The 21,532-nt window shown below is 41.8% G+C and overlaps 1 protein-coding gene and 1 pseudogene across 2 annotated transcripts in view; both read right to left on the bottom strand.

The window, feature by feature from the left end:
• The window catches only part of LOC311101339 (TNF receptor-associated factor 4-like), a 66,238-nt gene extending 59,129 nt beyond the window's left edge, over window positions 1-7,109 (bottom strand). The window contains exon 1 of the mRNA XM_084142474.1: window positions 6,587-7,109. Within this exon, the coding sequence (XP_083998600.1) occupies window positions 6,587-6,729 (143 nt within the window). The 5' untranslated portion in view covers window positions 6,730-7,109. The remainder of the gene's footprint in view (window positions 1-6,586) is intronic.
• A 5,194-nt stretch (window positions 7,110-12,303) lies between these two features.
• LOC311101675 (serine/threonine-protein kinase Nek8-like) lies at window positions 12,304-21,075 on the bottom strand (annotated as a pseudogene). Its single transcript has 15 exons — window positions 21,029-21,075; window positions 20,254-20,459; window positions 19,453-19,685; window positions 19,188-19,319; window positions 18,690-18,898; window positions 18,411-18,497; window positions 18,157-18,335; window positions 17,772-17,919; window positions 16,982-17,058; window positions 16,764-16,881; window positions 16,465-16,615; window positions 15,008-15,171; window positions 14,599-14,751; window positions 13,878-14,036; window positions 12,304-12,383 (listed from the first exon to the last, which is right to left on the bottom strand). The product of its transcript is annotated as a serine/threonine-protein kinase Nek8-like (transcript).
• Window positions 21,076-21,532: the final 457 nt, after the last annotated feature.

Below are 21,532 nucleotides of genomic sequence, written 5' to 3'. Positions count from 1 at the left end.
AGGATTGTGTCAAGGCACAGATCTGGGGAAGGGTACCGAAAACATTTCTGCAGCATTGAAGGTCCCCAAGAACACAGTGGCCTCCATCATTCTTAAATGGAAGAAGTTTGGAACCACCAAGACTCTTCCTAGAGCTGGCCACCTGTCCAAACTGAGCAATCGGGGGAGAAGGGCCTTGGTCAGGGAGGTGACCAAGAACCCGATGGTCTCTCTGACAGAGCTCCAGAGTTCCTCTGTGGAGATGGGAGAACCTTCCAGAAGGACAACCATCTCTGCAGCACTCCACCATTCAGACCTTTATGGTAGAATGGCCAGACGGAAGCCACTCCTCAGTAAAAGGCACATGACAGCCCGCTTGGAGTTTGCCAAAAGGCACCTAAAGGACTCAGACCATGAGAAACAAGATTCTCTGGTCTGATGAAACCAAGATTGAACTCTTTGGCCTGAAAGCCAAGAGTCACGTCTGGTGGAAACCTGGCACCATCCCTACGGTGAAGCATGGTGGTGGCAGCATCATGCTGTGGGGATGTTTTTCAGCGGCAGGGACTGGGAGACTAGTCAGGATCGAGGGAAAGATGAACTGAGCAAAGTACAGAGAGATCCTTGATGAAAACCTGCTCCAGAGCGCTCAGGACCTCAGACTGGGGTGAAGGTTCACCTTCCAACAGGACAACGCAGGAGAGGCTTCGTGACAAGTCTCTGAATGTCCTTGAGTGGCCCAGCCAGAGCCCAGACTTGAACCCAATCTAACATCTCTGGAGAGACCTGAAAATAGCTGTGCATCGACGCTCCCCATCCAACCTGACAGAGCTTGACAGGATCTGCAGAGAAGAATGAGAGAAACTCTCCAAATACAGGTGTGCCAAGCTTGTAGCATCATACCCAAGAAGACTCGAGGCTGTAATCGCTGCCAAAGGTGCTTCAACAAAGTACTGAGTAAAGGGTCTGAATGCCTATGTAAATTTGATATCAGTGTTTTATTTTTAATACATTTGCAGAAATGTATAACCTGTTTTTGCCTTGTTATTATTATGGGGTATTGTGTGTAGATGAGGAAAAAAACAATTTAATCAATTTTAGAATAAGGCTGTAACGTAACAAAATTTGGAAAAGGGGTCTGAATACTTTACGAATGCACTGCATATGCACAACATTCGACCAGGGCCCATACCGCTATTGTCAAAGGTAGTGCACTATGTAGGGAATAGAGTGCCATTTGGGAAGCATCCTAGGTTACCAACATTGAAATGGAAATCAATAAAAATGTGGGCTGAACAACACAAATAGTGCAATCTAATATAACTGGTAGTAACATTAGTCACTCTACGAACCCACAAAATAGGTGCAGATGATTGCTCTCCCTGACGTTGTCTGGTTGTCACCTCTTTACAGTACGATGCAGCTGAAATTGACCGTTGAATCGTGCTCTCTTTGTCTGCTACTACGATCACGAGTCGCCACGACCTTACAAAAACACTGGCTTGGTCTTTTTTTGTCTTGACAAATCAATATTCTGTGTGTCTTTGTGTTTTAAAAAAGAGTCATTGAGTGGGATGCTGGGAGTAAAGGATTTGTATTCCCTCTTCACTACTAGGATAGAGAACAAACAGGCAGGCCTCTGAGGTAGACACAAAGCTGCAGGCAAAAGGCATTGATCACCAATGATCTCTCACTCTTCCTCTTTGACTGTCTCTCTCTTTTTATATATGAGCTTGTCAACTTGATATGGTATATTTGCAGAGCTTTGCCTTCAGAAATCTTATTAAAATAGGTTCCTATACAGTGCCTTCAGAAAGTATTCATACCCCTTGACTTATTCTACATTTTGTTGTGTTACAGCCTGAATTCAAAATTGATTAAATATATGTTTTTTCTCACCCATCTACACATAATAACAAAGTGAAAACATGTTTTTAGAAATGTTTGCACATTTATTGAAACTGAAATACAGAAAATTGAATTTACATAAGTATTCACACCCCTGAGTCAATTCTTTGTATAAGCACCTTTGGCAGTGATTACAGCTGAGAGTCTTTCTGGTAAAGTCTCTACGAGCTTTCCACACCTGATTGTGCAACATTTGCCCATTATTATTTTCAAAATTCTTCAAGCTCTGCCAAATTGGTTGTTGATCATTGCTAGACAACCATTTTCAGGTCTTGCCATAGATTTAAGTCAAAACTTTAACTAGGCCACTCAGGAACATTCACTGTCTTCTGGGTAAGAAACTCCAGTGTAGATTTGGCCTTGTGTTTTAGGTTATTGTCCTGCTGAAAGGTGAATTCATCTCCCAGTGTCTGGTGGAAAGCGGACTGAACCAGGTTTTCCCTCTAGGATTTTACCTGTACTTAGCTTCATTCCATTTCGTTTATTATCCTGAAAAACTCACCAGTCCTTAACGATTACAAGCATACCCATAACATGATGCCGCCACCACGATGCTTAAAAATATGGAGAGTGGTACTCAATAATGTGTTGTACTGGATTTGTCCCAACCATAACACATTGCATTCAGGACAAAAAGTGAATTACTTTTGCAGTATTACTTTAGTGCCTTGTTGCAAACAGGATGTATGTTTTAGAGTATTTTTATTCTGTACAGGCTGCCTTCTTTCCACTCTGTCAATTAGGTTAGTATTGTGGAGTAACTACAATGTTGTTGATCCATCCTCGGTTTTCTCCTATTACAGCCATTAAACCCTGTAACTGTTTTAAAGTCACCACTGGCCTCATGGTGAAATCCCTGAGCGGTTCCTTCCTCTCCGGCAACTGAGTTAGGAAGGACGCCTGTATCTTTGTAGGGACTGGGTGTATTGATACACCACCCAAAGTGTAATTAATAACTTCACCATGCTCAAAGGTATATTCAATGTCTGCTTTTTTGTTTTTATCCATCTACCAATAGGTGCCCTTCTTTGCGAGGCATTGGAAAACCTCCCTGGTCTTTGTGGTTGAATCTGTGTTTGAAATTTACTGCTCGACTGAGGGACCTTACAGATAATTGTATGTGTGGGGTACAGAGATGAGGTAGTCATTCAAAACTCATGTTAAACACTATCATTGCACACTGAATCCATGCAACTTATTATGTGACTTATTAATCAAATTTTTACTCTTGAACTTATTCAGGCTTGCCATAACAAAGGTGTTGAATAGTTATATACTCAAGACATTTCAGCTTTTCATTTTTAATTAATTTGTTTAAAACATTCCTCAACATAATTCCACTTTGACATTATTGTGTATTGTGTGTAGGCCAGTGACACAAAATCTAAATTTAATCCATTTTAAATTCAGGCTGTAACAACAAAATGTGGAAGAAGTCAAGGGATGTGAATACTTTCTGAAGGCACTGTATATGTTTAAATACTGGTGCCAGAAATGGTCAAATAATAGTGCAATAATGCCTTGATCTTTTTGTTTTTGGTGAATTTCCTTTTTTGACAAGACATGGCTCAAGTACCCACGCACCGCTATTGGAAAATCACTGGGGAAGCGACCAGAGGACAACAACATCATGAGATGCAACAATTCAAGTTGTTTCTGTTAATGACGTATGCTCTCAAAGCGATTTGATAGGAGAGACGCCAAATCCAAGCTGGCTTCCCACAGTTGAGCTTGCTCAGTTTAGCTCAAAGCTGATTGACAAATTGTTTCACTTTTTTTGTCAAGGGAGGCCAAATGCTCACTGGCTTTCCTTGCATTTAATGCTATGGGTGGCAACAATGTCATACTCGTTTGGACCAGACAGTATCAGATAGATGGCCTACACATATAGAGACAGAGGAGCGCTGTTTCGCTCGCTCGGATGCTTTCTCCTGTGAGATACATTCAGCCTCTTGCGAAATGAAGGAATATTATGAAACATAAAGAGACTAAAGACAATCGCGCACTAGCGACTCCTGTGGTGGGCCGGGCGCAGTGCACGCTGACACGGTCGCCAGGTGTATGGTGTTTCCTCCAACAGATTGGTGCGGCTGGCTTCCGGGTTAAGCGGGCATTGTGTCAAGAAGCAGTGTGGCTCGGTTGGGTTGTGTTTCGGAGGACGCACGGCTCTCGATCTTTGCCTCTCCCGTGTCCGTACAGGAGTTGCAGCGATGGGACAATTGGCTACCACGAAATTGGGGAGAAAAAGGGGTACAAAATAAAAATATGAAAAAATATAATACAACATTTAAAAAGATAAGCAGCCAATCTATTTTTGTTTTGCCGCAGGTCAAACTAGCTGCAAACCTGTCATTAAGACTAGGAGTCTTATTTGACTGACACAGCGCGATCATCAGTGTGCAGCTGGGAGGGAGGAAGACAAGTCAGTCCTAGCATGCATCCCAAATGGCACCATATTACCTACATAGTGCACTACTTTTGACCAGGGCCTGTATACAAGCAATAAACAACTGGAAGAGGGTTTAATTTAAATCAAATTAAATATACATAAAGTAGGACCCCCAAGTATTTCAGCCATCTTTCAATGGGTGGTGGGGGGATGTGGTAGGGGTGAAGGGGTATGAGGAAATCAAGTGGCTAAAAACTAAATCTAACATAGCTGCCAAAATTAACACTGTATGTGACCGAGCCAGAGGCTGTGTCCCAAATGGCACCCTATCCCCTATATACTGTAGTGCACTACTTTTGACCAGAGCCATATGGGCCCTGGTCAAATGTAGTGCACTATATAGGGGATAGGGTGCCATTTGGGAAGTAACCTCTCTCAGGCTCAGACATGGCTCATTGTACATTTATTTATTGTGTTATTATTTCTCTATTTTTCTCTCTGCATTGTTGGAAAAGGACCCGTAAGTAAGCATTTCACTGTTAGTCTACACCGGTTGTTTACGAAGCATGTGACAATTTGGATTTCATGACCTCAGAGTGAATGGTCCGACAGTCTCTCAGCACACTGGTGCCCTTATTCCAATAAAGGAATCTGTCTAATCCCCCTTCATCCAAGGCAGCGCCACTGCTGACTGCCCCGGCCCCAGCACTCCTATCACCCTGCACCCCCCTGACTCAAAACTCAGCCAGGCAGGCACACATCCTCAGGGCAATAAGACAGACAGACAGGATGGGAAGATAGGCCACGGTCCCCTATGCCTGCCCGGGTGAAAACACACACACATTAACACACATGGACAAATACACACAGACATATTTCCATGCAGGCTCACACACACAAACAGACAACCTCAAAAGTGCCTCTCCCCTCTCTCTGGCTGTCCCTGATCCTGAGGTCTTAACATGAGATAATTGTTTACATGTGTCATGGTAGGCGACTATAGCTAGAATGGCAGCAAAGTCTGCAAAACCAACAACCACTGAAACATTTCTTCTTCATCACAGCATTGAATCTTTGACTGTTTATTATTATCTGAAACCTATATGCACAATATTACAATTGGATTGGGTCAAATGATGATGCAAGCAAGCAATTGTTTTCTCTACTTTTTTATGGCCTTTTAGAGCTTGAGTTCACATTGGTGGCTCCCAGACTTCTGCCAGTTGGGCCAATTTGAATTCAGTTATGGAAAATAAAGAAACTGACTTCATGAGAGATTTGCATGTATAAAGAACACCCCCAATGGCTGTTGTGTAATCATACTGTATCATAATATACCACACATTTCTACCCGGAGGATATCAGATTCGGAAATATTCAATCATATTTGGATCAAAATAAATAATGTGGCTAATCTAGAGGAATAAAGTTGACATGAGTGAAACTTTCAAAGGAGTGAATGTTGAAATATGTTAAACATTTTCAATACCATAGGCTAGGTAGGTGAAATACCTTATGGTTTAAGGCAGTGGTATTCAAATATTTACAGCAGGGACCCCATTTCTTTCCCCATTTATACCCCATTTTTTTTTGCAATAATTTCTTGTGACCCCACCCCAAATATAATGACAACCTTAAAATCGGTACATTTTTATTTTTACATATTTAATTTTTTTATGAATTTAAGTTTCTCTAATCAAAATGAAAAAGGAACCAATAAATGCATTTACTCAATAGCATTTTATATTTCAAATGATCTTTCTCAAAAACGTTTGCATATTGTCCCATAGAATAATCTGTCCTCTTAATTTGTTATATATATATATATATATATATATATATATACATACATACACACACACTTTTTTGGGGGGACCCCACTGCAGTTCGACCCCAACTTTTTGAATACCACTGGTTTAAGGGTTTAAGTCACCACCACTTCCACCACTTCCTTTCACCTATAATTTTGCTTCACCTGTGCAAAGGCCTTACAAAGGAAGGACACGCCTACAGGATCTGTTCACATATTAACTTTCCAACCGAAACTTGACATTTATGGTTAGTTCCTATAGTGTCACCCATAGACAAGACACATGTAGCCTAAACACACACAAACAGAGAGAGCGAGAGATACAGAGAGAAGTCTGAAAACACGTTTTTTCCGTTTTCTTTAAGGCTTTGTGAATACAGAACAGATTACAATGTTAAATCATTATTGCAATCCAATAGGCTAATCGCGCTGTATCTTGAATGGCGCGCGCGCGCGCACACACACACACACACACACACACACAGGCACCAGCAGTTTACCTTAAGAATTCTTGTAGACATGTGTCACAAAATCGGTGGCCACACGTAGAAACTTGAACAGGCTCGCGCATGGCTTTACTGCATAAGGGACATTGAAAACGTCTCTTCGGTTTCTCCAGAAACTTGTAATCAAACCCCGGCATTGCTGCAGGATTAGTAGAAATACACTACAGACGAATGTCTCTCCGTTCGCCTCTGTGTCCTGTCCTCCTGCGCGATTTGGGGTTTGATGTCACCTATGTCTCTCTTCTGATGGCCGTCAGCAGAGAAATTCTCCGATATTCATGTCGCCTTCGCCAGCCAGCGACAGATCGGTTTGCGAGACGAGAGTATTGACCGATTCAGTTCCGCCGTCTCTCCAGCAACCGGGTGACCGAGTGCATGGAAACAAAGGGAATCCTCGACAGTACAAACGTTATTGCATAAAAACCTGGCGATGTCTTCTTCTGACAATCTTCCTCTGGGTCTAGAAATGCAGGAAAATATTCGGCATATGTCTCTCGGCAGAGGTTACACTGACAGATTGAAGACAATGCTCTCATCCCATCTGTTTAGGTACATAGCCCCGCCTACTATTTTTCTTGCGGGAGGAGTCGGATGTGAAATTAACATAGCCTATCTGCTTTTCTATGCTCTGGGTCAAAGATATCTCCTCCTCTGATTTGATTTATTTGTCAGCTATTTAATTCAAGTCTCTTTTTTATGAGATGAATGATATCAATCTAAAATTAATGGAAATAAGGTAGGCTTTCACCTGTAAATTATTTGGCTTGAATGAAATAGCTTGAATGGAGTATGTTCATTTAAAAAAGGGTACAGATGTCTAATGTTCAATCAAAAAGTTAAATATTTGTTTTACATATCCTAAAGCCTGCTCAGAAAACATAAGATGTATTGATTAATTGACCCTAAGTATACACATGAATCACTAATTAGGAAGAGCTGCCCTCTGGTGGTGAAACTGAAAAAGAAGAGCCTGATATTCATAGGGTTGCAGATCAAGATGATCATCGATATGAAACATTGACTTTGTTGAAAGTGGTTTCAAATGGCAGGACAATAACTTGTCTTTAAAATCTTTACAATTGTGTCCATTTACAATTATTCAATAGCCATAGGTTGTCATCATCAACCTTGTTGCTTCAGGATTACATCATCACACAGGCACAGTCACATGCGCTTTCTTCAAATAAGTGGCGAAAACCCGCCACAGCATTGTATTACTAAATCATAGACCCTGTCATCGATAGAGTACCACAGTATGAATCATAATACCCATAAAGCCTAACGGTCAAACAGGGAAATGGTTCCAATCGTTTTTCCACCATACATTTTTCCCATAGGGGATTTTAGAAACACTTAAAATAAGGGCTGTGTTTCGTGTAGACTTACCCTGGCCTGACGTTTTGATAACGGTGTAAATCTCTCTAGGACAAGGTGACTATATATTTTACCCCCTTTTTCGATCTTGTCTCTTCGCCCAACGGGCTCGGGAGGCGAAAGTCGAGTCATGCGTCCTCCGAAACATGACCCGCCTGCTTAACCCGGAAGCCAGCAGCACCAATGTTTCGGAGAAAACACTGTTCAACTGGCAACCGAGGTCAGCCTGCAGGCGCCCGACCCGCCACAAGGAGTCGCTAGAGCCCGATGAGCCAAGTAAAGCCCCCCTGGCCAAACCCTCCCCTAACCCTGACTATGCTGGGCCAATTGTGCGCTGCCCTATGGGACTCCTGATCGCGGCAGTTTGTGATACAGCCCGGGATCAAACCCGGGTCTGTAGTGACGCCTCTAGCACTGTGATGTAGTGCCTTATACTGCTGCACCACTCAGAATAATTTGCCTGTACTTACCCCCCGAAAATGAAATGCTAATTAGCTGCTAATGTGGCTATCATAAAGAACTACAAATGCCATGATGATCTGGACGAGACTGCCGACTCGAGCAAAGGTAAGAATCTCTGAATTAACTACCCAATGTTAGCTAAATGAAGTAATGAATAAATTGGCTACATTTCTTTAAATGCACAATTCTGTGAACTGTCTTGTGCAAATTTTAAATTGACACAATACCTTATAGCAAAGGTGTCAGCTAGAGATGACGTGCAGGAGCTTGCAGGGATATGTAGTTTTGCATGATGTCTACTTCAAATCTGAAAGTAAATAGAGCCGAATATATTGATAAAAGTCACCTTGTCCGAGAGAGATTTACATGATTATCAAAACATCATGCCAGGGTAAGCCTACATGAAACACAGCCCTTATTTTAAGTGTTTCTAAAATAGAAAAACAATTGGAACCATTTCCCTGTTTGACCGCAAGGTTTTATGACACCTCCACTGTGGGACTCTATATAAATTATATATCTATATATACACACAGTAGATCTATAGATATCATAAACAAACCAATACATGTTTCTACTTTCTCTAACCCCTGATTTATTGCTGGCTCAATTCATCATAAACTGTTTTCACAATCATTACAGATTATTTAACTCAGTTTTGACTAAAGTAATCTGACATGACAGCGACCCAAACAAAGAACATACATTTCAAATTTCTTTCCCTTATTAATTTCTCATTTGGTTGATATTACAGAAATGTGGGCATTGTATTATATACAATAGGCGTACTATCCAGTGTTTTTCAATTATCTGGTATGTACAATGAAATACAAGAAAATACCATTCCCTCTTATTTGACAGAATTTATAAAATGGCATAGTCATATACCAACAACAAAGGCAGTAACAATGTAATAACAGCGCAAATACACATGGTTATTTGTTACATAATGATTGGGAAATAAAACAGTTTTTTTCTCACAAAAAAGTTAGTGTCAGTGGTACCACACATAAGGTAAATTAATAGGATTGTTCTGACAAATTGTCAACACTGCAGGCAAAGCACTAACATGAATCATGTTCACATCTCTTCCAAAAATGGAAAACAAAAAATCTGCTTGGAAATCATCATCTTGGATACTAGACAGTGATTAACCTTTTTTTGCACTACAGTTTACCCACATTTTGGGGGAAAATGCATTGAAAGTATATGGAGCGTTACTTTTTTCACTGCGACCAGCGATCAGTTTACCCACCTATTTTATACCACTACATCACTGATACTAGAGTGGGTGACAGAGATATAGTAGGGAGCAGGCCAATAACATTGATTTCCTCTGTCTGGAGCACTTACCATCCCAGCCTGTTTGGAAGCTTTCCAGAGTAGATCAAGCCAGTACATACGTCCCAAATAGCACCCTTTTCCCTATATAGTGCACTATTTTTGACTAGGGCCCATATGGCTCTGTTCGAAAGTAGTGCACTATGTAGAGAATAGGGTGCCATTTGGGATGCGGCCAGTGTTCTAATTAAGCACATCATATCAAACTGACTCATGCCTAGGGCTGTGGCGTCACGAAATTTCATCAGCCAGTGATTGTCAAGCAAATAACTGTCAGTCTCACGGTAATTGACCGTTAATAAACATAAAACACATTTAGCATCTCCTGGCTTTACAAGCCATTTTAAAAAGTCTAATAAATCCATGTAATATAGCCTACACCTTCACAATAAATCCATTATTTATTTTAGACAGGTCTAAAGAAGTATGAAATGAAGAAAATGTAGTCTATTTCAGAAGAAAAGAATATCATACTCTGAGTTGTACTTATGTTAGGTCCTGATGTGGCTAAGCCAAATGGCTGTGGGCTACACTAATTCATTTAGCAGACAAGATTTGCTTATAATTCTGTGTCATTATTTTATATTATTTTATAGTATGAAGAATACAATTGAACAAAGCTGAATAAAATATAAATATTTTCTCCAAATGATTTGAGGGAGAGCGCACATGCGGCTATTCTGTGTTGAGCGATTAACAAAGAAATTGGTACTCCTATATGCTTAATTTAGAGTTATTAATGTAACTTTAGTTGTTCTACAAACGTTGGGCTATATGTTTGGATTTTTAATACATTGTAAGGCTGCATGATGAGACTCTAATGATGATTTGAAAAAAGTTGCTTGAAAGGCATGAGCTCTGCATTGTTTTTTGCACAGGCTGTACACACTCCAATAGTCTCTCATTCCCAATTTGACAAGCACTGCCTCGAATTTCATGGCGGCATCCCCTTTGTGGCCGTAATGCACCCAAAAAAAATCCATGCCTTTTGCGGCCCGGAGTGCTGCGTTGTGCCCTTCTCCCTGAGTGTGCTGCGCAATCCAAAGGGCCTCTCACTCACATGGCTCTCCGTCACGTGATCGGGTCTTTCTCACAGGCTACAAGTGAAGACAGACACATCAGGGACGCAACTGCGCGCGTCCTTATCTAATTCCGAGGTGCATATTGAAGATATTGGAAGAACTGTCCACATTTACTTTTCGTCAGCCAACAAGATGAGTAGGCCTAATGAACAGCAAAAGCTCTAGCCTATGTCAATCTACTATCCCCCATAGTACAAAAGTTGACCTATTCTATGTGAGAAATATATATTCCAAACATAGTCAGTTGTGGGATGCGATAGATCCCAAATTAATACAACATTTTTTTTAACGCAATGAGGCTGATGCAACAGATCAGAACGTTTAGCTTAAAATGTTGATAAACTATTAGGCTATTTCTTCACATTATAAGCGCAGCAATGCGCACATGGTAGTAAGCTATAAGCGCAAATGTTCCATTAGCAGAAAACACCATTATCAAAAGTGACAGCAAATGTGATTATGCATGTGATGCTTTTATTATAAAGGTGCATTTTTTTGGTGAGAATTATCTTCCCCAAACTTGAAACTCACGCGCTGCTTATATATACACCAGTTAGGCTCTATACCCCTTGTAAAGCTGATCAATGTGCTTAATTTTAAGAAGTTATTTGGCCACTTTAGTTGTGATACAAACCTTATTAAAACATATAGGCCTATGGGCTAGGCTACATGAGGTGTGCGACTATGATTAGAAAAAGTCACAAAAAAAGGCTTTGTTTCTTATGCTGGGCATCATTGAGGGTTGAAAGGTCTGTGTCTTGAATTGGATGTACTATAGAAGTGGCCTCCTTTAGTCAACAGTCTTAAAGAACATTTCACTGTTCATGTGTTGTGTAAAGGTACCTTACAATGACACTAAACAAACCATCTGTTATTGTGAATGAAAACAAAAGTTACTAATCCAATTGATGAGGACTAATCCTAAAAGCACAATGAGAGAACTGATAATGTGCTCAAGATTTAAAGTGCTGTAGTTGCTTGCTTTATTTCACTGACGAGTCAGTTAGTAGGCTCACACTGTAGTGGCAGTACTACACAAGCAGCCTTCCTTCTTCACACACATTGTTTTGCCTAACTCAATACTGGGTAAATAAAGCTACCAAACCAGTTAGACATCCTGGGACTGTGTGTTTTATCATGCTAACCTCGCTGGTGAGAGAGGACAAAACCAAGCTCCCCAATGACTTCCTCCTGCAATCTCACTCCAATACTTTTGGTAAAGCATTCTATTAGCTACCAGCTACACAAGCTTAGGAAGCTAAATAGCTTCTAAAATGAGAAGTTTGGAATTTTCTGCATTTGTTCCATAAATTGTGCCATTAATAAGGCACCACCATTTACATAATACTGTATGAAAAACATAATATAAAAAAAAGCACAAGTTCATTTAAACTGACTTGAGACATCTGTAAGATGTGCAGGAATCCTTCACCTTGTGCCACTGTTTCTCTCCTGACAGCTACTGAGGGGGTGGACGGTGGTGGGATGGTTTTCAGAGCTGTATCATCTGGGGACAGGCTCCTCAAGCAAAGCTGAGAAAGAGCAATCAGACAAGCCATCAACGTATCACTGACATTAGCACTAAAGACAGACAAGAATATACCATCTTACACAATGCATGCATGTGTACAGTTACATACTATAAGGGGCCTGAGTCTTGTAAAAGGTTTCAGGACAGGTATTGAATTATTTCAGTCTTGTATTTTAGATATAGATACACCCACATTTTTATCTTGACTACTTCACTTAGACACAATGCAGTAGGTATGGTGGCACAATAATGTTTCTAATGCCCACACACTGCCATTGTCTACCATGGATTTAGTCATACTGTATCTGGACTAATGTACTACTCATACATTGATAAAATAACAAACCTCATGGAAGTCAAATGTTGGTGAAATGACCTGTGTGAGGGCACTCTGGCTACTGTGTTGGCGTTTCAGGTCCCTACCACATGGTACACAATAATACTCAGCCAGGTCAGAGTTACACTGGAACAGGTCTTGGGTCTCTTCCAAAGATTAGAGACGTCTCTCTTACTTACTGACTAGATTTTATGTGCAATTTAATATTTCCTAAATCTGCATCTATTTTTAATATGAGGGTTGCTTTAGTTTATTTCATGCATCATTTTAATAGATATTGATTACGTCCCAATTGGCATCCTGTTCCCTATATAGTGCAGTACCCTATGGGCTCTGGTCAATAGTAGTGCACTACAAAGGGAATAGGGTGCCATTTGGGAAACCATCGAGTTTTAAAGCAGAGGAATTGCTAGCTTGTCCGCTATTCCTGATTAGAGGGACCATTCATCACAGGCTGGATAATATACAGTATTCTCTTATTGAGGTTGGGGAACTATTCACATTACATGAACATCCATAAACTGCATGCAAGCAACCTGAAATCAATGTGAAATGTGAGTAAATGATTACTGGTGTAAATGGATACAGACATACAACCTAACCAACCCTCTGCCTGGTTTTGTGGACATGGCACAGAGGACGCCTATTATCAGAGACACTGGTTTGTTACATTCAGGTTTATAGACAGAGCTAACCCCAGCTCATCTCCCCAATGGCTAACGAGCTAAGCATGATAGGGAGGCAGGCCCCTGTTGTTCTTTTTATTGCTTGTGGAGAGCAAGGCACAACTGATTGCCTCAACCACCGTTAATGAGCCTCTGTTACTACAGACCCTGAGGCTATGGAGACACAAAAAGCCAAACATGGGGCTTGGTGGTCACTTCCGAATTGACTGACTGGGAGAAAGCTACGGGAAAATCTGCATTGTGGGGTTAGCTAATTAGCAATCTATTAACAAATAGGCTCTTTCAGACCTTCTGTTCTACAAGGAAAAAACATGGATCTCTGTCAGTGTCATCTAAAAGGAGCTTGTCTCAAGTTTCTCTTTTCTTTCATCCCGGGATTGGTGATTGCTGTTTGATTTCACCACATACAGTATGTGCTACTGGCAATTTCACATAATTTTCTTTAACAAAAAGGTAATAGGTAAAATATTACGTTTCACTGCCAGCAGAGTGTTGCCATGACAACAGGCCACCGACTTCACCGTGAACGGGTGGCTCTCGTCGAGCTGCACTGCCTTCGGTATCCCAGAATCCTCCTCTTTCCTTCCGAGGCGGCCACGGGCCCCCTTTCCCCAGGTATACACCTCCCCTTCTACACCAAGATAGAGAGAACAGAATAGTTACGTTCTTCAGCGCACCCCCAGGATTCATGAATCTGCACAATCCTCAACAGACAGCACTCTTCTCCTCTCTTCCCCTCCCCTCTCTTCTCTTATCCTCCCCTCTCTTCTCTTCTCCTCCCCTCTCTTCTCCTTTCCTCCCCTCTCCTCTCCTGCCAGCACAATGGCTCTATCTATCCCTGGGAGAGCAGAGCTGAACAAAGACAGCCCTGAACAATGAGGTGACTGTGCCTGCCATCTCCCTATGACACATTCTGACATGTATTGTGTCATTCTCCATAACTCTCTACCCTTTGGAAAATGTCTAATACACCTCTGTTACAACATATTAAGGACCTTAAAGCATTTGCTGAAAGCACATTTACATAGACATTACAGAAACAGATTGGTACAGTGTTCAATTAGCGCTTCTAATAAAGTGCATTATCTAACTTCCAAAGTTTACTGAGGACATCACGTTTCTCCAATATTTTATATAAACTGAAAATTTCAGCTTAAAGCATCTTCCCCTGATTGCCAATGCCCCCTAATCACCTGATCCAATGGCCAGAGTGAAGGCATCCCCACAGGCTGCCATGGTGATGCCCTGTAGGCCCGGCACCGTGTAGGGCACACGACTGGTTCGGCGGGAGCTACAGCCCAGCTGACCATGCTGGTTACTGCCAAACGTGAAACACTTACCCTTCTCTGGACACACGGAACAGGGGGATTAAATGTGTGAAGAAGATTGTTATTGTGCATTGTCACAGGACACATAGAAGCACAATCATCCTATAGTAGATAATGGTATTACAATACAGCTACATGTTTTACTGTGTAAGCATGACACGGGGATGTCACATCCTTGCAGCTTATAGGAACTTTGAGTTTCTAGTTACGATGGGTTCAGGAACTGCATGGTGACATATCAGGCATATGAGGCGAAGACAAAATATAATTTCACCTGTGACGGCAACAGAGTGGGCTGTTCCAATGTCAAAGTAAACAACCTTGTCCACGTTCAGCGGTGCTGATTGGACAGGACTAAACGAGTGGACTTCTTCAATCTGGTCACAGGGGGCTGGCTCCTCTGCAGCGTTGATCTTATCCAACCCCAGCTTGTTGAACCTAACCAAGCACATTTAGAGGAGATGCAATTGTTTTCATGGCAGCACATTTATAGGCTTAAATGTAATTTATAATGGGCTGCATTTACACAGGCAGCCCAATTCTGATCTTTTGCCCAATTATTAGCATGCAAAAGATCTGATCTGATTGGTCCAAACCCAATTATTGGAAAACTATCAGAAGTGGTCTGCCTGTGTAAACACAGCCATTTAAAGAAAATGTCAACCTACTATTCTGGCCATTTAATTAAAGAAAGTTTGAATCGTTTAAAAAGGGAAACATTGATATCTTAAAAGTAAACTAGATCCAGTTGACCTTATCAGCTGAAATGTGTTTTCTACAATATCACACTACAAAATTGTAAGGAGAAAAGTTAAGAAATGCTGTGTCATGTTCTGTAAGAATTAATTGAAGGGGAGTTTCTTGTTCTAAATATTCATTATGGAGTGGAGTGAGTAAGAGAGAGAGTTAGGGAGGGCAGGAAGTAGCTAACCACAGGTATCTGGGCAGTGCAGTCTCCACTCAGCACCACACTCTGCCCTGCTATAGCACTCAGACCTGGATTCAAATACTATTTGAAATCTTTCAAATACTATGAGCGTTTGCAGATAGGCAAGGATTGCAGTTTTGAGAATATTATATTGGTCCATTAAACCAAGCAAACTCAAACAAGCTCAGATTAAGTATTTGAAATGATTTCAAATAGTATTTGAACCCAGGTCCTAACCCTCGCTGTAATAGAACCCTGCTTCCTGCCTACGAGGATTTCTGGTAGATGGGTTAACTATCAGAGAGTGTTTGTCACTGTAAGAGAATGCTGCCTCACTGGATATTGTCCCAGAAGATAATGCCACACACCACCTCTATAAATCCAAGCATGTCAATTAAGAGTTATAGTATGTCAGTGCTTAAGCAAGCAGGGTGTTGGTGCAGTGGAAATCTAGGGCATGTTTCCCCTTTAATGTGTGCGCTGCTCTTTAGTGAGTTGTTAAAGAAAAGGATCACTCACATTAATAGTAACCTCTGTGGAATGCCTGTGCAATTTCACAGCACTTTCATGCAATGACTGAATATGTTAATTATGTTGTTACTACATTCCAAGGGAAGGTTTATCCTAATGCATTTAGGCTAGAAAACAAGCATCTGTTTAGAAGAGGAAATTGATTTGAAATGTGGACTAGTTTGTTACATGTACTGATGCTCATATCTTGATCCTATTAGAGGATGTTTGCTTCCTGGTTAATTGGAACTAAAATATTCTACTAAGTAGACTATAAGAGAAGGTAACTTTACCTGTTGCTGCCACAGGCCAGAATGCTGTTGTGGGTGCTGATAACCATGGAGCAATCCACTCCACACAGCACCCAGTGGGCCTCAAACTCCCCTGGTACACACACCTGCTGGGGAGAGTTGTGGGAGTCCAGGGTGCCCATCCCCAGGCGACCTGCCACAGAGGGGAACAGATAGGGAACATGAGGGAGCAGAAAGCAGAACATTCTGTTAGAATGCCAAGCTCTTCCACAGACACTGCTAACATAAACCAAGAAGACAGAGAGTGACTGACGACCCCAAAAATAAACTTGCTAATTTACCATTGTCTCCTCTTCCCCAGGAGAATACTTCTCTGTCATTGGTCACAGCAAGCACATGGGAAGCACCACATGACACCTGGACCAGCTCATATCCAAGTAAGGCCTCCACGATCTTGGGCTGGGCATAAATACATACAGAGAAATAATATCAAGCTTTTTCACCAGAACGACTGACCACAATAATGTTTATAACATACCTCAAAATCATAGACATTTACCTGTGTTACGTCATTAAAATTCCCATGTCCGAGACAGCCATTGCTTCCGCTTCCAAACGTCATAATAATACCTCGGTCTGCAAATTGAAAATAAATAGAGGAGATTACGATGAGTTGATGGGTGTGGTTATATCACAGTGTGAGTTTTAATCCCTAACAAGGGAATACTAACTTGCTCCACCACGGTGATAAATGGTGATGAGAAATATAGAGCTGGGGCTCAGAGAGGTTCTTTAATCCTGTGTCATCTGCTTTTGGTATTGGACTAATGACAGTTCCCTCAAGACTATGACTGTGACTAACGGTGTATCCCGGTTGGAGAAAGTGTACCTCCTAAACGCCAGGACAGCAGTGTGGAGATTACATTCTGTAGGGGAGGACAAACACTGATGAATGTTCTCTTGTCAGAAGTGCAGTAAAAGAGGTGATTACATCCACACGTTTAAATGCAGCTTCCATTCCAATGCTGCTCCAGTGCTTTATGATAGTACTATATACTGCAGTGTGTGTGTGTGTGTGTGTGTGTGTGTGTGTGTGTGTGTGTGTGGCAGCAAAAACACACAGTGAATAAATATTGATTTCCTATAGTGAAGCTCCCCTACTGAGGCTGATCTGACACGGATACTGTCGTCCCCAGCAGGAAACACAATGAGAGATGGTGTGCATCCCAAATGGCACCCTATTCCCAATATAGTGCACTATTTCTGACCAGAGCCCCATGGGCCCTAGTCAAAATTAGTGCACTATATATGGAATAGGGTGCCATTTGAGACGCTATTATGGCCTGTACCTGTCATACAGGTGGTAAAGAGATCCCCACAGGACACAGACTTGATGGTGACTCCAGACTGGCCCTCCAGGAAGCGAGAGATTAACTGCGGCTGCATCTGTTCCACTGCATCAGGCAGAGTGGGCTCACCTGATCCTACTGATGGAGCCTGGCACCGCACCATTAGGACGTGGTTAGGAAATGTGTGATAACACTCTCATATTGTTAAAAACAAATCCTTTATCTTATCAGCCTTTAACCATTCTAATGCATAATCTGAGGATATTAAAGGGACAGCTAGTAGCTTGTTGGTTAACGTCAATATTTATATATGAAGCCATAACTGAGGTTGACAAGCCTAATTCAAACAGAGAAGGGAAAAGGGGATCAAGAAACCCAATCTGACCTCCCAGGTGATGAGTCGGCCTGACTTGGTAACGCCCATCTTCTGTGTGCGTCCCAGGGCCACCTGCAGCACCTCTGTGTTGAGCATGGGTAGACGCAGGGGCGCAGAGATGCCACTGCCCCATGTGTACACTGATGACAGGGGGAGGGAGTGCAACTTTCCTGTTCCCATCCGTCCATCTAGTACAGGACATTATATTAAAGGTGTTAATTATTACAGAACTGGTTCAATCATGGATGTGGGTGGAATGTCACTGACCTCTGAATGACCTTGTGCCGGTAATTCGCCCTCCTGGTCTACCATGACCTCCTGACTGCACGGTGGACATTGGTTTCTCGATTCTGGACCAGAAATCAAAATGTATTTTGGTAATGTATGTATACATCAGATAAATGTTGTTTTCTTATGATGGGTCTGGTGACTAGAAGCTACAGGCTTTGGCTGCGTCCAAAATGGCACACTATTCCCTATATAGTGAAATGTATAGGGAATAGTGTGCCATTTGGGATACACCCTTTTGTGGCATTCATTACCTACGCATTTTGACATTGCCTATATCAGTGTAGAGGTTGAGCAGGGGTCTGATGCAAACAGGGTGGGCCATGATCTCATTGAGCTGTGGGCGTTTGGACGGGTCCAGATTGAGCATGTTCATGATGAGCTGCCTGAGTTCTGGACTGTACCGGTCTGAGATCGGGGCAAAGGTACCGCTCATGATCTTCAACACTAGGGCAGGTAGGTTCTGTAAGAGAAGGAAGAGTGACTTAGCCCAAGGAGAGGAGTTAAATATTCAAACTAGGTTAATGATTTCTTTATGGGTTTACTTTTGGACCAGTAAGCTTAAGGCATCATCCCACAAATGTAAATACATTTTACATGGAGATGGAAAGATAAACTCTTCAAAGACTCATGTGAGATATGATTAACTTCAATGCTATTTCTGGATCTATTGACACATAATTCCAAAGTGCAAGGACAGTTTATGAAATTGGAATGACAATGTATGAAGTGCATTTGAAAAGATTGTGTACAGCAGCCTCGAAAGCTCTCTTGAGGCTGGCGAGCTCATATAGAACACAGCCCAGGGCCCAGATATCACTCTTCTGGTTGTAGGGCTTCCCCTCACACAGCTCTGGAGAGATGTAGCATGGGGTCCCCACCACCTGAATGGAAATAAAACAAAAACAAAAGATAAACTCTACTGCCAGTGCTGCCTATGACTATGCTTATCATCAGAGTATGCATTTGGCCATTACTATGTAGGCAGGTGACCAATGCTACGTCATGTTCACTCACAGTGTAGGCTTTGCTCTTGCTGACTAGGATTTTGGAGATTCCAAAGTCACCTATTTTGACGATCATTTGATGCTTGTCAAGCAGAATGTTCTGGGTCTTCAGGTCGCGGTGTAGGATGAGCTTGTTGTGCACGTGGTACAGGGCCAGCAGGATCTGGACAAAGAAGTGCAGGATGGTGTCCTCATCCAGCAGGGAGTTACAGCGCTTCTGAATGTAGTCGGCTAGGGTTCCACCTACAGTAAGAAAGCAGGTAAAGAATACAGTTACAGTAGAATAGATCATGCTCTCAGGCCACCCAGAGTTTTGTAACATAATGCAGTGCCCTTTATTATATATCTCCTGAAGCGCTGCATCAGGGACTGACATCTGATGAGACTGAATAAGATCTCATGGGGAATGTCTGACAAGCAAAACATATTTGCATTGACCCCCCCCCCCCCCCGTATATAGCCTCGTTACTGTCATTTTATTGTTGCTCTTTAATAAAAAAATAGTTTTTCTTTTTTTCATTTTGATTTTATTTATTTATTGTTTACTTTAGTTTACTTAGTAAATACTTTAACACTTATTTTTTCTTAAAACTGCATTGTTGGTTACGGGCTTGTGAGTAAGCATTTCATTGTAAGGTCTACACCTGTTGTATTCGGCGCATGTGACAAATACAATTTGATTTGATTAGATATTTGACACCCTATGTTACAGTATAGGTGTCAGACTTTCATGAGAACAGTGAGCTACGTACCTTATGTGTTATGCAACAAACAATTGAGGGGGGGGGGGGGGGGCCTAATGTGATAGTACCTGGTGCATATTCCATAGCGATCATCAGAGCCTTGTCCTCCAGGAAGTTCTCATAGTACTCTATGATGTTGGGGTGGTTGAGCAGCTTCAGCACCTGGCACTCGTTCTGGGCAGCGAGGCGTTCATCACGGGACATCTGCTCTACTGGGATCTCCTTCAGGATCACAAAGGCCCCGTCACTGCGCCGGCGACACAGGTGCACTATCCTGTCACACATGACATGGGAAGGTGAAGAATGAGTAGTGTGGGGAAGAGTTGGGAAAGTGTGTTCTGGTGGCTATCCCCTTACAGTGGGCCTACTTGCTTGTACACTCTTGTACATTATTGCCACTGATATTGGTGCTATGTAATGCATGCATGTCTGTGGGCATTAGAAAAACATTCTAGAAACTAGAATTTTACAAATTTATATAATGGCCAAATAACATAACACATTACAGTTATGACTAAAAAGACAACACAGTAACTTTGCACTCATCATGTACTAGTATTGTCCTATATTGATTAGGGCGGCCATAGAAATAGAATGAGCGCTTAATTCTACTTATATCTTAATTGTACTTGTATGCGGGCGGCCTTTTAATAAAAGATGCGCGCGCCGTTCAGTACTCGACTGAACCAATTTACATGCATTCCGTGATTTGGCTGGCAAAGGAGACAATCGGCGACGTTTTTCACTTTAACTTAAGTTTGACATGAAGAGAAATAAAACATCACAAACAAAGTATGAATAAGACTACTGTTCAAAGTTCAAAGTTAATCACTTTTGGTTTACCCAAAAGCTCCTCTTCCGACCACTTTGATTTTCTCATACTTCTCCATCTCCTCTGCTCAAGGCTATAAAAAAACGAAAGTCGTCTCCAGGCAACACTTCCGCTGCTCCTACAGGGAACAACTAGGGACAAAAAGCACGCAGTCCTGAAAGCACGCTTCTTCTGTTTTCCTTGGGCTATTTGTGGTTACTTCATATAATTTTACTAAATTAGATTTTGTCATCAGGAATACTGGTGTGTGTGTGTGTGTGTGTGTGTGTGTGTGTGTGTGTGTGTGTGTGTGTGAGTGAGAGAGAGAGAGAGAGAGAGAGAGAGACAGAGAGAGAGACAGAGAGACAGAGAGAGAGAAAGCGTTAATTCCCACACAATATCTCTCCTGTCCTAGGTATGACTGCAGGTAACAGTGTCTAGACGGCATATAATTATGGAGCGCTTTCCCCTCGGCTGAGATAAGCAGGCAGCTGCCAAGCTTGGCTCCTGTCCTTTCTGCTTCCGTCTCTGCTTTA

Source organism: Coregonus lavaretus (assembly GCF_964263955.1).
Source record: "Coregonus lavaretus genome assembly, chromosome: 26".
NCBI lineage: Eukaryota > Metazoa > Chordata > Actinopteri > Salmoniformes > Salmonidae > Coregonus > Coregonus lavaretus.
Note: the sequence above shows the minus strand (reverse complement) of the source record. Positions and strands in the feature narration are given on the sequence as shown.